At 44.2% G+C, this 14,878-nt stretch overlaps 1 protein-coding gene across 1 annotated transcript in view; it reads left to right on the top strand.

Annotated features, from left to right (window-relative positions):
* RGS5 (regulator of G protein signaling 5) overlaps nucleotides 1-9,893 on the top strand; it is a 72,784-nt gene extending 62,891 nt beyond the window's left edge. The window contains exons 4-5 of the mRNA XM_033961860.1: nucleotides 6,597-6,763; nucleotides 9,512-9,893. Coding sequence (XP_033817751.1) covers nucleotides 6,597-6,763; nucleotides 9,512-9,673 — 329 coding nt within the window. The 3' untranslated portion in view covers nucleotides 9,674-9,893. The remainder of the gene's footprint in view (nucleotides 1-6,596; nucleotides 6,764-9,511) is intronic.
* Nucleotides 9,894-14,878: the final 4,985 nt, after the last annotated feature.

Below are 14,878 nucleotides of genomic sequence, written 5' to 3'. Positions count from 1 at the left end.
CACCTTTTTTTTTTTCCTTCAAACGGCAACGGGCCCCAGCATCGACATCAATCAAGTAAGTTCCACTGTCAATCAAGCGGTTCTGCTCGGCCAAAGCTTCCCCTGTGACATGAGCCACCCTCAGGGGAAAGAAAGTGACCCACAAAGGTGAGGGGAAGGGGGGCAGATGATGGAAGTTGGGGGGGGGGAGAGAGAGAGAGAGAGAGAAGGGGCAGATGATGGAATGGAGGAGATGAGAGAGAGAGAGAAGGGGACAGATGATGGAAGTGAGAAGAAGGGAGAGAGAGCAGAAGGCAGATGGATGTCAGTTGAGAAGGGAGAGCAGATGCTGAATGGAAGTGGGGAAAGAACACATACTGGATGGAAGGAGGAGATAAATAAAGGGGGAAGAAAATAGTAAGATAATGGAGGGATGAGGGAAAGGGGTGACAAGCTGTGTGTAGACACAGTGAAAAGAGGGAAACGGGACTAAATAGTAAGAAAGAATTTAATTTAGATGGAGGCAGAAAATAGAGAAGGAAGACCAGAGAAGAAAAGGGAAGAGAGAGCAGAGAATGATCAGATCTGAGTGGAGGAAATGAGAAGAGAGATATGCTAAAAACCACAGGGGGGAGGGAAGGATAGAGATGCCAGACCATGAGGGGAACAGAAGGAAGATGATGGATGCTAGACCAAATTGGGGGGTAGGGGGGGGGGGCAGGAGGAGAGATGGCAGGGAAAGACAGACAGTGAATGGAAGGGGCAGATGCTGGACTGAAGAGACAGAGAAGGTTATCATGCTGCTGTACCGGGCCATGGTACGCCCTCACCTGGAGTACTGCGTCCAGCACTGGTACTTTAAGAAGGACACGGTACTACTCGAAAGGATCCAGAGAAGAGCAACTAAAATGGTTAAGGGGCTGGAGGAGTTGCCGTACAGCGAAAGATTAGAGAAACTGGGCCTCTTCTCCCTTGAGCAGAGGAGATTGAGAGGGGACATGATAGAAACATTCAAGGTACTGAAGGGAATAGACTTAGTAGCTAAGGCAGGGAGAACGAGAGGGCACTCTCTAAAGTTGAAAGGGGATAGATTCCATACAAACGTAAGGAAGTTCTGTGGTAGAAAGCAACATATTTATTTGGCTCATAACTTGCTGGCGCCCGATATTTTTAGCTCACAGTGAAAAAAGTTTGCTCACAACACCCGCCCGCTTAGAGGGAACACTGGTGGTGACAGAGTTTGGGACAATTACTGCGTATAAAGCAGTGATCTAAAAAGGGCTGAGAAGCTAAGTGAAAGACATGGGGTGGGGATAAGTCGGTTTTAATTTGGTTCAATTCCCGCTGTGGTTTAGGCCTAGCTTCAGTAAACGGTGCTCAAATTTATGCACAGGGAAAATCCACTCTAAGTGCTATCCTATAAAGGACACTCCGGACGGAGCTCCCTTCCTAGAAAAGCATATAGAGTGGATTCCTATGTCCCGCTTTGGGCATGAGGAACCTGGTATAAATCCTGGCTCACAAGTTGAGTACATAACCCCAGTATTCTATACCACTGCACCTAAATATTTGGAATGCCCCTAACCTAGTGGCGTAGTTAGGGTGAGATACCCGGAGCGGTGGAGCCCCTTTCCTGCTCTCCCATCCGCTCTTTCCCTTCCTCGGGCCTCTTTATCATTCCCGGCGTGGAGCAGCAATCCTAGCCTGCTGCACGCCAGGAACAAAAGAAAATTTCACAGCCGCTGCAATATAAAATGATCTTTACAGCACTTAGTAGTACAGTAAAGCAGGAAATAACTCTCACAAAACCTAGAATTCATTCTCTGGCAGCACTCAAGTGACATAAGATATTCCATGAGGTGATCACGATCCATGGGCCCGGCATCCTGTTTTCAACCGTGCTCTGTCTGGGTCACTTGGAAGGACCCAGCAGTTCTAACAGAAGTTCATTCCCTCTTGATCACTCCCAGAAGTTTATCCAGTTAATGTTTTGAAAGACTCAGCTGGGATGTGATTTCATTTCTAACATTCTGTAGGAAATGAACAATTTCCTGTTTAGCTTCATTTTCTTTTGAAAACAAATGAAACGAACATGTTGATTTTAATTTTCAAAACATCAGCTCCAGCCTCTTGAAAGCTCGAACTGCCACCACTGTAAACAACTTTCCTCGGATCTCTCTCAATTGTCTCCTCCTGTCCTGACTCCCATATGCAGTTTGACCGCTCTGAAGTACATGTGTTTCTATAGCCTCAGTGAGGTTCACACTATCTATACAACTTTCATAACAGCTCCACTGTACCTTGAAATAGTTGAACTTGCTCCCTCTGGTGCATATTGAATATGGTGATAGTAGACATGAGGCCAACCCCATATGGGGGGGATAGAATGACTGGAAATTTGTCCAGTCTTGTTCTGAATTGATGGCATGGAAGGAGAGACTGGGGACCACAGTGATGATCTGAGGCAAAGAGGAAGAAAGAGGGTCAGGGTGGCGATGGGGGAAATCAACTTCTGTTTTTGGTGACATGAGGTTCTCAGGCTAGGCTGCGACTGCAACATCCAGTTCGTTCCCGTGCCATAAAATTTTGGAACACACTAGATTTTCAATATGACACCCAAATCTGATTTGGGACATTTCACGGAACAGGCACAACACTCCAGTAGCAAACATGATCATTTCTGGAACCGAAAAACATCTATATTTTGGTTTCAAAAATGGTCATTTCTCAGGTGTGCTTGCCCTCAGTGCATCTATCTTTTGGATCCATTTTCACAAAAAAATGCATCCAAAAGAAAATCACACAAAACAAACCATCGGGACGTAGGAAGGACCAGCATTTGTAGTAGACTGGCCACACAGACATCCCAGCAGAGCAGGGTGGCACCTCAGGGGGATACTGCAGTGAACTTCACATAAAAAGGCCCAGGTAGACATCTCACCATAACCCTCTTATCTTGTTTGCTGAGCCCTCCAAAGCCCACCCAAAACCTACTGGACCCAATAGCCTTTATGCCTGCAGGTGGCACCTATATGTAAGTACAGTGGGATTTAGGTGGATTTTGGAAGGTCACCTTTCTATGGTTGGCTACAATGTCCACTCGGCGACTCCAAGAATCTGCTTGCTGCTCTATCAGGACTGGCCATACCATCTGAAGCTATCATACGGGCAAATACTTACTGTTTCATTTACATCTTTGGGGTGTAGGAGGGGGGGTCAGTGACCACTGGGGGGAATTTGGAAGAATTATACTTTCATCTATCCAGCGGTCAACTGGTCAATTTGGGCACCCTTTTGGCACTTATTTGTGGTAAAAACAGGTCTAGCCCCAAATGTTCAACTTGTCCACTGGATGTTTTCTAAAATGTTCACTTATTGCAGAAAATGTTTAAATCATAATCGTAAGCCCAATACAAAAATCGAAAAATATCACTCCAAGAAACTGGGACTGTTCTCCCTTGAGAAGAGGAGACTGCGAGGGGACATGATTGAGATTTTCAAAATACTGAAAGGCATTGACAAAATAGGGCAAGGAAATAAATTATTTACATTGTCCAAAGTGACACAAACAAGAGGACATGGACTGAAGCTAAGGGGGGACAAGTCCAGGACAAATGTCTGGAAGTTCTGCTTCACGCAGCGAGTGGTGGACACCTGGAATGCTCTCCCAGAGGAGGTTATTACGGAATCCACCGTTCTAGGATTCAAAAGCAAATTAGATGCACATCTCCTTACGAGAGGCCTAGAGGGATATGGGTGATTAAAATTACACCAGGTGTACACCTGATTGGGCTTCTGCGTGTGCGGATCGCCAGACTCAATGGACCATGGGTCTGATCCGGAGATGGCAGCTTATGTTCTTATGTTCTAAGACAAAAGCACCACACAAGCCAAGAAAGCTAGCTTATTACTTAAGCGAAAGAAAAGCCTCAGACGAACGGAGAGGTGGACCCACACTCTTCCACTCAAGCATCATAGGCAAAAAAACGTTCGCACAAGTTTCAAGCAGCAGTTAGGATCGGCGTATTGATAGCGTGGATTTGGCGCTAAGGCCCTGAAGCAGTGGTTACCGGTCACGAAACGATCGTCGGCCTGGCCTGTTTGTGGTCAGTGGTTTTTACCATTAATCATTCTCAGCTATTTTTTTTGCTCCTACCTGTGTGAAAGTTTTTTGTCTATGATGGCTTGGGTGAAAGAGTGTGGGTCCACCTCCGTTCATCTGAGGTTTTTCTTTCGCTTAAGTAATAAACTAGCTTTTTTGGCCATTCCTGATGTTTTATCCTTCCCCCCCCTCTTCCCTTTAATTAATTTGTTTTTAATGATGTAATTATTAACTTCCCCTCCCCCTTTCCCCTCATGTTCATATTTGTAATTTGTCTATTTAATGTTCACATTTCTCCCCCTACAAAAATTTATTTTAACCTTTCATTTTTAGCATTGTAAACCGGCCAGGTGCACGTCGATGGTCGGTATATTAAAATTAATTAAACTTGAAACTTTTGTCTTGGGGTGATATTTTTGGATTACACTTCCTCCATTCCTCCCTGTTTTTTGTGGTTAAATCATAAGCCCCTTGAGCAAAGGCCAACTTAAGATCAAGAAGATCCTTGCTTAGTAATATCGGGGATAAAGACTGCAAATCTCAAGTGCCCGTGGCCAGTTACCAGAACTAATCTTGGCTACTTAGCCTACATACGGGCTATCATTGATCAGAGTCTTTCCCCGAGCTAAGTATTATACTAGAGAATGACACGGTGACAAAATTCATCACCGTTCCCGTCCCCGCGGATAACCGCGGGAAACCATCTTCATGTCATTCTTTAAGGAGAGAGGGAAGAATCAAGAGTATGAATGGCCACAACCACTGACCCTCAAGCTTTGCTTTGAAGAATGCTGAGATTGAGCAGCAACATTCCAGAGCAGAGATTGTGATGTCATAATGCCTCATTCCACCAGTGCCTAAGAGCCAATCACATCAGTGATGTCACAATGGCTTCATTATCCTTGGCTCCCATAAGAATCGGAGTATGAATGGCCACAACCACTGACCCGCAAGCTTTGCTTTGAAGAATGCTGGTGTAGAAGGACCGAGGTTGAAATAGACACTAGAAAATGACATGGGATTATTTCCCGCGGTTATCCGCGGGGACGGGAACGGTGATGAATTTTGTCACCGTGTCATTCTCTATATTATACGATATTATTGAACATTAAGAACAATAAGTTGTTTTACTAGCAATAAAAAAAGGCAAGAAATGCTCATATAGCGGGGAAAGATTCTGATCAACGAGAGCCCGTATGTAGGCTAAGTAGCCACGATTAGTTCTGGTACCTGGCCACGGGCACTTGAGATTTGCAGTCTTTATCCCCGATATTACTAAGCAAGGATCTTCTTGATCTTAAGTTGGCCTTTGCTCAAGGGACTTTAGTAGATATACTAGTGATTAGATAGGATTTATTATAAATCATAAGCCCGCCAAAGTCCCCCTTGAGATTTAGACACAGTGCAGACAACCACCCTAGAAATCCATCTAGGACATGGCTTTCGGAAGGGTTTAACGAAAAAAAAATAAAAAAATAAAAAAAGCAGTCCACCTGCCCCTTTATGCCACATTTTGGACATTTCTCTATTTTGAAAATGAGGCCCTTAATGTGTGTCAGCATATACATTTATATGTATTAATTGGTGCACTTATTTGTTTTAAAGGCTTAAAACTTATTAAAACAAAAGTGTAAAATGAACCCAAAATGTCTGAAAATTGGGGAGAAATCCTAAATTGAAAATTTATGCCCTGCTCATAGTCTTATTATAATCCATTAAGTTTTTTAATTCTAGCCCTAGTAACTGACACTGGCAGTGTTTATACTGGTTAGTTCTGTGTCCTGTAATTTTGGGAGGGTAAGAGGCTTTCTGTGTACTATCATTTGCTCCTCACCACTGTACTTCCCATGTCTGTCTTTCTGAAGTCCATAATCCAAAATTTGGGTTGTCTGAATATGTCTTCGTTTCTTCTCACCTACCATATGTATCCCACTGAATATTGGGCCTTACTTTTATACAGATGATTGATCAAATAAGATTAAATTATTTTCTGAAAGTATAAATATATATCTGAAAAATAAACCCCTCCCCCTTAGGTCCTGGCACTATATATCCAGACTATGGTAACCAGATATCGGCAATACTATTTAAATTTGGGACCCTTTGTTATAAAGCTTTGTATGGGCAAGCACCTGAGTATTTACTGGAATTATTTACTTTCTTTAAAGTGGATCAACCATTACGTATTGCGTCTTTATTCGTGTTTCCTCTTGTTTTACAGTGCTTGTATGCCTATAAGGCCCTAGTTGGGACAGGGAGTTACATACTCTGCGCGGTCACGTTCATAAACTAGTAAAATCGATTTTATTTGTGAGGTTTCTAGGAAATTAAATAATGTTTATAGTTACTCTGTAGGTCGCTGGGGTTGGCCAGTTTCTTATTTTTGTGAACCACATTGATCCGAGAGGTTTTGCAGTCTAGAAATGAAATGTTAGCTAATTAGATAGTGGACTGAATATTGGTTAAAGCCTTTCTATCAGGTCCAACATTTTTATTTCTGCTATTATATTTTCAGATGGGCTCGCAACTTTCAGAAATTTTCTGAAGTCCGAATTCAGTGAGGAGAATATTGAGTTCTGGATTGCATGCGAGGACTACAAGAAGACCAAGTCACCCGCCAAACTGACTCTGAAGGCCAAGAAAATCTATGAGGAATACATCCAAGCCGAGGCTCCCAGAGAGGTTTGTGGGGACACTGATCACGATTCTGCAGACTATGTGTTGAGAATATGTATTCGGGCTCTAATTCCAAACATACACTGATAGCCTTATAGGTTCATAGTCTCATCCGACCGTGATATTGTAGTAGCAATGGAAGGACATAAATCTACAGAACATAAGAATTGCCACTGCTGGGTCAACTGGGCCAGTGGTCCATCGTGCCCAGCACTCTGCTCACGCAGCGGCCCTTAGGTCAAAGACCAGTGCCCTATTTGAGTCTAGCCTTACTTGTGTATGTTCTGTTCCAGTAGGAACTTATCCAACCTTGTCTTGAATCCCTGAAGGGTGCTTTCCACTATAACAGCCTCCAGAAGAGCGTTCCAGATTTCTACCACTCTCTGGGTGAAGAAAACTTCCTTACGTTTGTACGGAATCTTTTCCTCTCGTTCCTCTCGTTCTATTCACCTTGGAGAGGGTGAACAATCTCTCTTTCTCTACTAAGACTTGAATGTTTTGATCATGTCCCCTCAGTCTTCTCTTCTCAAGGGAGAAGAGGCCCAGTTTCTCTAGCCTTTCATTGTACGACAACTCCCCCAGTCCCTTAACCATTTTTGTCGCTCTTCTCTGAGGCATAATAATAAAGTTTAAATCTAAAATCTTTGGGGATGGGTGAACAAAGTCCCCAGTTGATAAAAATGCCTTTGATATTAATACCCCTATAGAAATGGGGAAAAATGCAATATCTAGAAAAATGTGTATAGTAATGCCCGTAATTTGGATCTAAAGGTTGTGATGGAAGAGGCCTATTTGGATTTAGTAGCAGCCACAGAGACATGGCTTCTGGAAAACTATGACTGGAACATACCATAGTTGTGACAGGCTATAATCTATTTAAGGTGGTAAAATAAGATAAAAGTGAGGAGGACTGGAATTATATGTGAAACATAAAATAAGAGTAACAGAATTTCAGGACATGGGGTAAGGAATAGGCGACGTGAATTAATCCAGAAAGAGGTAATAGAAAATCTATTTACATTGGTGTGATATATAAGCCTCCTTCACAGACAAACCAAATGAAAGACATTCACAAAAAAGGGGACGGACCTCTAATGGGAGATTTCAATATGCTGTACGTTGATTGAGGCATTAGGGTTACCATATGTTCTGGAAAACCTGGACATGTCCTCCAGCCACCCCCACTCCCCTAAAGCATCCCCAAAGCGTCTAAAAAGATAAGCTCCTATATTACGTGTCAATCACGCTTGGGCGCCTTTTTCAGAATTACACCTACGAGCGCCTAACTTAAGTGCCTGTCAATGTAGGCCAGGGTTTTAAAGGCCTCCATTATAGGCGCCTGAGCCCTTTACAGAATTGTGCCTAGCAGCGCCTAAATCCTTCTCTGCTTCTAAACATACCTACGTTGGTATTAGGTGCATGCTAGGCACCATGTTAGTTGCCTATCTTTTGTAGAATCATGCCTATCACCCAATTAATTTTCAATTATGAACATTAGAGCATTGACCTCACTGGCCCATGGTAGAAACCTCTACTACAGGGTACAGAGAAGAGCGACAAAAATGGTTAAGGGACTGGGGGAGTTGCCCTACAATGAGAGGCTAGAGAAACTGGGCCTCTTCTCCCTTGAGAAGAGAAGACTGAGAGGGGACATGATCGAAACACTCAAGATATTGAAGGGAATTGACTTAGTAGAGAAAGAGAGACTGTTCACCCTCTCCAAGGTGGAGAGAACGAGAGGACACTCTCAAGTTAAAAGGGGATAGATTCCGTACAAACATGAAGTTCTTCTTCACCCAGAGAGTGGTAGACAACTGGAACTAAAATGGTTAAGGGACTGGAGGAGTTGCCATAGAACGAGAGGCTAGAGAAACTGGGCCTCTTCTCCCTTGAAAAGAGGAGACTGAGAGGGGACATGATCGAAACACTCAAGATATTGAAGGGAATTGACTTAGTAGAGAAAGAGAGACTGTTCACCCTCTCCAAGGTGGAGAGAACGAGAGGGCACTCTCAAGTTAAAAGGGGATAGATTCCGTACAAACATGAAGTTCTTCTCCACCCAGAGAGTGGTAGACAACTGGAACTAAAATGGTTAAGGGGCTGGAGGAGTTGCCGCACAATGAGAGATTAGAGAAACTGGGCCTCTTCTCCCTTGAAAAGAGGAGACTGAGAGGGGACATGATCAAAACACTCAAGATATTGAAGGGAATTGACTTAGTAGAGAAAGAGAGACTGTTCACCCTCTCCAAGGTGGAAAGAACGAGAGGGCACTCGCTAAAGCTGGAAGGGAAAAGATTCTATACAAACGTGAGGAAGTTCTTCATCACCCAGAGAGTGGTAGAAATCTGGAACGCTCTTCCAGCGGCTGTTATAAGGGAAAGCACCCTTCAGGGATTCAAGACAAGGTTGGATAAGTTCCTACTGGAACAGAACATACGCAGGTAAGGCTAGACTCAAATAGGGCACTGGTGTTTGGCCTAAGGGCCGCCGCATGAGCGGACTGCTGGGCACGATGGGCCACTGGTCTGATCCAGCAGCGGTAAAAGGAGCCTTAAGTTAGGCGCCTAACTTAGGAGCCTCCCAAAGTCACTTGTTCATCCTTCACAGTGTTGATAACATGCCCATTTGCTCTCACAAGTGTCAGCTCAGGGTTCCACAACTCCTTGAGCTTTATACTCCATTTTGCCCTTATTTTTTTTTTTTTTTTATAATATCTAGTAGATGGTACTAATTGAAATTTTCTCCTCTTTACAGGTTAATATTGATCACGTTACTAAGGCCATAACCACTGAGAACCTGGTGGAGCCCTCTGTCACAAGCTTTGACCTGGCTCAGAAGAAGATCCATGCTTTGATGGAGAAAGATTCCCTCCCCAGATTTGTGCGGTCCGATATGTATCAGGAGTTAATCAAGTAGCCATGTGGCAAAGCTGTGCAGGGCATTACTGGGGGTCCAAATCCCAGCTTTCTGTAGCAGTGATACATATGTACTGATGCTGCTGTACGATTTACCATGATTCTTTAAGACGCTGTGCTGAATTTGCCAGGTATCAGTTCCAGCAAAAGAATAGTCACGCTTCCCCCCCCCAAAAAAAAAAAGACCTCAGGATGTTAAGAACTGACCTCCCAAAATTAAACATTTTGCAAATTAATCTCTTATTTCTGACGCCCGATTCAGGTCTTTGATTTTCCTCACAGAGCATTTCTAACTCGTTTTTAAATGCTTGTGTACACGGTTGTTGGAACTGAGGCGGTCAAAAGCAATTTGCAAGGGTTTTAGAAACTTACTGGGCGGGAAAGTTAAGGGAGCAGTGTCAAGAACTAGAAGAAAGAAACTTGATAATTGATAGTTAATTCCATTAGCACACCTTAGTAAAAAGAGGGCCTTAGTGTCATATGTGAGGAAATCTGTGAGAATCCACCTCTGTCTACAGAAAACATTTTCTCTTTTTCCTTGTTTTTGAATGATTGGGGAGGGGGGGCGTCATCTCTCTTGCTTCTTATGCCGTATTTGATTTGCATATAGGCACTAGTACCTCTAAACCAGTGATTCCCAACCCTGTCCTGGAGGAACACCAGGCCAATCGGGTTTTCAGGCTAGCCCTAATGAATATGCATGAGAGAGATTTGCATATGATGGAAGTGATAGGCATGCAAATTTGCTTCATGCATATTCATTAGGGCTAGCCTGAAAACCCGATTGGCCTGGTGTTCCTCCAGGACAGGGTTGGGAACCACTGCTCTAAACAGTTTACCCATCCTTTAAAGCAGTGGTTCCCAAACCTGTCCTGGGGTTCCCCCAGCCGGTCAGGTTTTCAAGATATCCCTAATGAATATGCATGAGAGAGATTTGCATTTAATGGAAGTGACAGGTATGCAAATCTCTCTCATGCATATTCATTAGGGATATCTTGAAAACCTGACTGGCTGGGGGGTCCCCCAGGACAGGTTTGGGAACCACTGCTTTATAGGATGGAAAGTTGTAGCCTAACCCAGAGGACAGAAAATTTGGAAAAATTCTAAGCAGCTTATAGCTGCCATTTTGAAATTAAAATCCTCCAAGACGTGTTTTTTTTTTGTTTTGTTTTTACCAAGTCCGAAAAGTAAAAGTGTGAATACTGAATTACTAAACGAAAGTGGTAGAAGATCATTATAAAGCTCACCTTTGACCAAAACTGACTGACTATGAGGCCTGTTGTAGCTGAACTTTCTCAAGGTTCTACCTTATTTCGGAAACGGACCCTATAAACCAAGAAGTTGGTTTGCAACAGTTCTTTCCTTGGAGTTACGCATACTCGGTTCACACAAGTTTCAAGTTTATTAGAAATTTGATGAATCGCTTATACATAATTTACTAAGCGAATAACATTAAAATCCAAGATATGCATACAACATACAATTTAAAAAATGCAACTAATAAGAGAAGGGGTTAGACGAACAGACCAACAGACAAAACTGACTACGAAGGGAGTGAAGGGATAAAGTTACAAAATTAATAATTTTGAAAAGAAGGAAACAATAAAGGGAAAAAAACATCAGGAAGGGTATCTTTTTTTTCCCCCCCCCCCCCTTTCTTCTATTTTTGATTTTTTGGTAAAAAGTCTACTGCACTGTAAATATTCCAATCGGAGGGTAAAAGCATCTTTAAACAAGAAGGTTTTTAAAATTATTTTTAAAACGGCTTATGTTAAACTAAAAGAAATATCCAAGAAAACACAAAGGCTGTGGGTGATTTGCAGCAGTTCTAGAGGGAATGCACGCATGCACGTTATCTCCGAGACCTGTCTAGTTCGGTGCTTCTTAACCCATCCAGTCGGGTTGTCAGGGTTACCACGAAGAACATGTACGAGATATATTTGCATATAATGGAGACTTCTTGTATGCATATTGTCCCATTCATATTCATTGTGGAAGCCTGAAAAACCTGACTGGCTAGGTGTGTAGATGTGCCTTCACAAGAGAGTTGAGAATCATTGATCTAGGAAAGGGGGTACAGTACTTGCAAAAATTTACATAGAAACATAGAAAGTGACGGCAGAAAAGGGCCGAGGCCCATCGAGTCTGCCCACTCCATTGACCCACCCCCCTAGTTAATCGCTCTCTGATGACCTTTTCCCTCGTAGAGATCCGACATGAGCATCCCAACTGTTCTTAAAAACGGGCACGCTACTGGCCTCAACCACCTGTACTGGGAGCTTATTCCAGCTGTCCACCACTCTTTCAGTGAAGAAGTACTTCCTGGTGTCGCCATGAAACTTCCCACCCTTTATTTTCAGCAGGTGTCCTCTTGTGGCCGAGGGTCCCCTAAGAAGGAAAACATCATCTTCAACCTTGATGCGACCAGTGACATACTTAAACGTCTCAATCATGTCCCCTCTCTCCCTATGTTCCTCGAGAGAGTATAGCCGCAATTTGTTCAGCCTTTCTTCGTATGATAGATCTTTGAGCCCCTTTCTAACAATACATATACCCCCCCCCTGTTTTACGAAGCCGCGCTAGCGTTTTTTAGCGCAGAGAGCTACTATGAGCGCCGGGAGCAGCGCGAGCCATTCAGCGTGGCTCTCTGCGCTAAAAACCGCTAGTGCGGTTTTGTAGAAGAGGGGGATAGTCTTCAAAATGCAAAAACATCCCTCTGTTCTGTAATCTTAGGCCCTGTTCTATAAAGTCTGGCGTGCCAAGCCAAAGTAGGGGAATAACTTAATTGAGTAATAGGCTTAATCGGCAACTGATAATTGGCACGTAACAGCTCATAATTGACGTCAATTGGAGTTCCTTGAAAGCTAGGCGCGCCACTCACTAGGTAAGATTCTATAAAAGGCGTCTAATGCAGAGTACCTAATTAAAAGTGGGGGTGCTTTTGAGTTAGGAGCCTGTTTTTGAGTTAGGCACCGTAGTTCGCCTAACTTAGGCGCAGGCATTTATGCCAAGAAAACCCTGGCACAATTAGGGGGCACCTAAAAGTTGTCACGCCTAGCGTTGCCTGATGCCGCTTGGACGGCACTAAGCTTGATTCTGTACGGTGCACTTAACTTTGACAGATTCACGCTTAATGCTCCGCTGATTTTCTAGATGCCTTATATAGAATCAGGGCCTCACAATTTGTACACGAACCCCACCTTTTACTAGGCTGTGGTACAAGACTTTGCCACAGCCCAGAGCACTCAATGCTATGAGTGATGGAGCAGCGTCGGAGCATGTAGCGTTCCAGGCTGCGGTAGAAACCTCTACCGTGGCTAGTTAAAAGGGTCTTAAGTGTAGCACCCATAAAGTTCACATTTTCATACACATAAGTGCGGAAATATAACAGCTTAACAACCTGCATCGCGCACAATGACAGCGGGCGTAGACATGGGCGGGGCATGGACAAGTACCACACTTAGCACGTAACTTAAAGTATTCTAACTCTGGATCCTGTATAGGTCACCCAGAGTTGGTTGCCCAAATGCGCACGCAAATTAAGAGGTTAAGGAGTCGCCCACAATTGCTGGCGTTAATTGGCCCTAATCTGGATTGACATGCGGGTTGGCCTACACGCTGTTCCATAACGCTGCACACCTAAGTCATCTTGCGTGCAACCCAACGGGGGGGCGTGGCCACAGGAAGGGGATGGTCAAATCAGGGACGATTAAAAAAAAAAAAAAAATGTTGGCACTGGGGCAATGGGGTTATGCGGCCAACTTTCAGGCCAGGATTCCCATCGGGTTTCAGCAGGGGTAAATCCTCGGCCCGGAGCACCCTTTATGGGCTTTTTTTTCCCGTCACCTAAATTTGAGACTGAATCTGGTCCCTTAGGCCTGCCTTTCACGTGGCACCAGAGCGCCTAAACGTTGGCAGCAAACGCCAACTTGTGCTCAATTCTACAACAGAATCTGGGGGCCCAAATGTCATTACAGAATTCGTGCTCAACGCCCTGCATTTTACTGCCCGAATCTAGGCAACCATGATAGAATGACCCCCCAAGTATTCTAGTATCCTGTGCTCTAACTCGCCCCTAGAGAGCTTAACTCGCCCCGAGAAGAGAGCTTAGAGACATAAATGGGATGCATATATAAGTATATACACAATAGAACAGGGATCTCAAAGTCCCTCCTTGAGGGCCGCAATTCAGTCGGGTTTGCATGCACATAGATCTCATGCACATTCATTGGGGAAATCCTGAGAACCCAACTGGATTGCGGCCCTCAAGGAGGGTCTTTGAGACCCCTGCGAGTAGAACAACACACGCACTTTTGCTTAACAGTTTTCAGTCACCCTAACTATGCTGTGAGTTCGGAGCTAGGCTATTCAACTTACTTTTTGGAACTGTCGGGCAGAGAGAGCTCTTGACTGTACTCGGGGGGGGGGGGGGGGGGGGGAAAAGTCACTCTCAAATTTAGTGCACATGGATCAATTCCGTGCACAAACTGATGCTGGCAATGAGCAACTGTGGTCATCCCCTGGCAGCAATATCGCTTGCATATGAATCATGTATTAGCTTCTAAATGATGTTGGCGCTAGCCATGGTCTCCCAGAAGCCATGCACAGCAAGAAGGGAAGCATATTTCTTTGTTTTATGTTCTCTGTCAAGGTAGTCATATTGCATTTCTTTATTCTCTCGCCTGTAGTAAAGGTCTCGAGTTATTGTTTTTAAAAAAACAACCTACCATTCAAAGGTAGATGGTTTGTCTAGATCAGTGTTCTTCAACCACCGGTCCACGGACCAGTGCCGGTCCACAGAAATTTCCTGCCGGTCCACAGGGCCAGCACGTGCATCAGGCCCAAAACAGTGCTCTTCAACCACCGGTCCACGGTGCGATCGATGCGGCGTTATCTTCGAGCCAGCTCCCTCTTCCTAACTGATTCGGTGCACAAAGGCACGGGCAGTGGCTCCTACGGGCATCCTGCGCCTGAACCGGAAGCCTTCTTTCTGATGTTGCAACGTCAGAGTGAAGGCTTCCAGATGAGGCACGGGACGTGCAAGGTGCAATTAGTACTATTATGGGATGGAGATTGGGTAGAGATGGGCGGGGTCTAGGGTGGAGATTGGGTAGAGATGGGAGGGGTCTAGCCCACGACTTAGCTCAATGTTATTCAACCAATGCCGGTCCACAGAATAATTCTTTTATTTCTGCCGGTCCATAGG

The sequence above is a fragment of the Geotrypetes seraphini genome, chromosome 10, assembly GCF_902459505.1.
Source record: "Geotrypetes seraphini chromosome 10, aGeoSer1.1, whole genome shotgun sequence".
NCBI lineage: Eukaryota > Metazoa > Chordata > Amphibia > Gymnophiona > Dermophiidae > Geotrypetes > Geotrypetes seraphini.
This window is presented reverse-complemented; position numbering and strand designations above follow the sequence as displayed.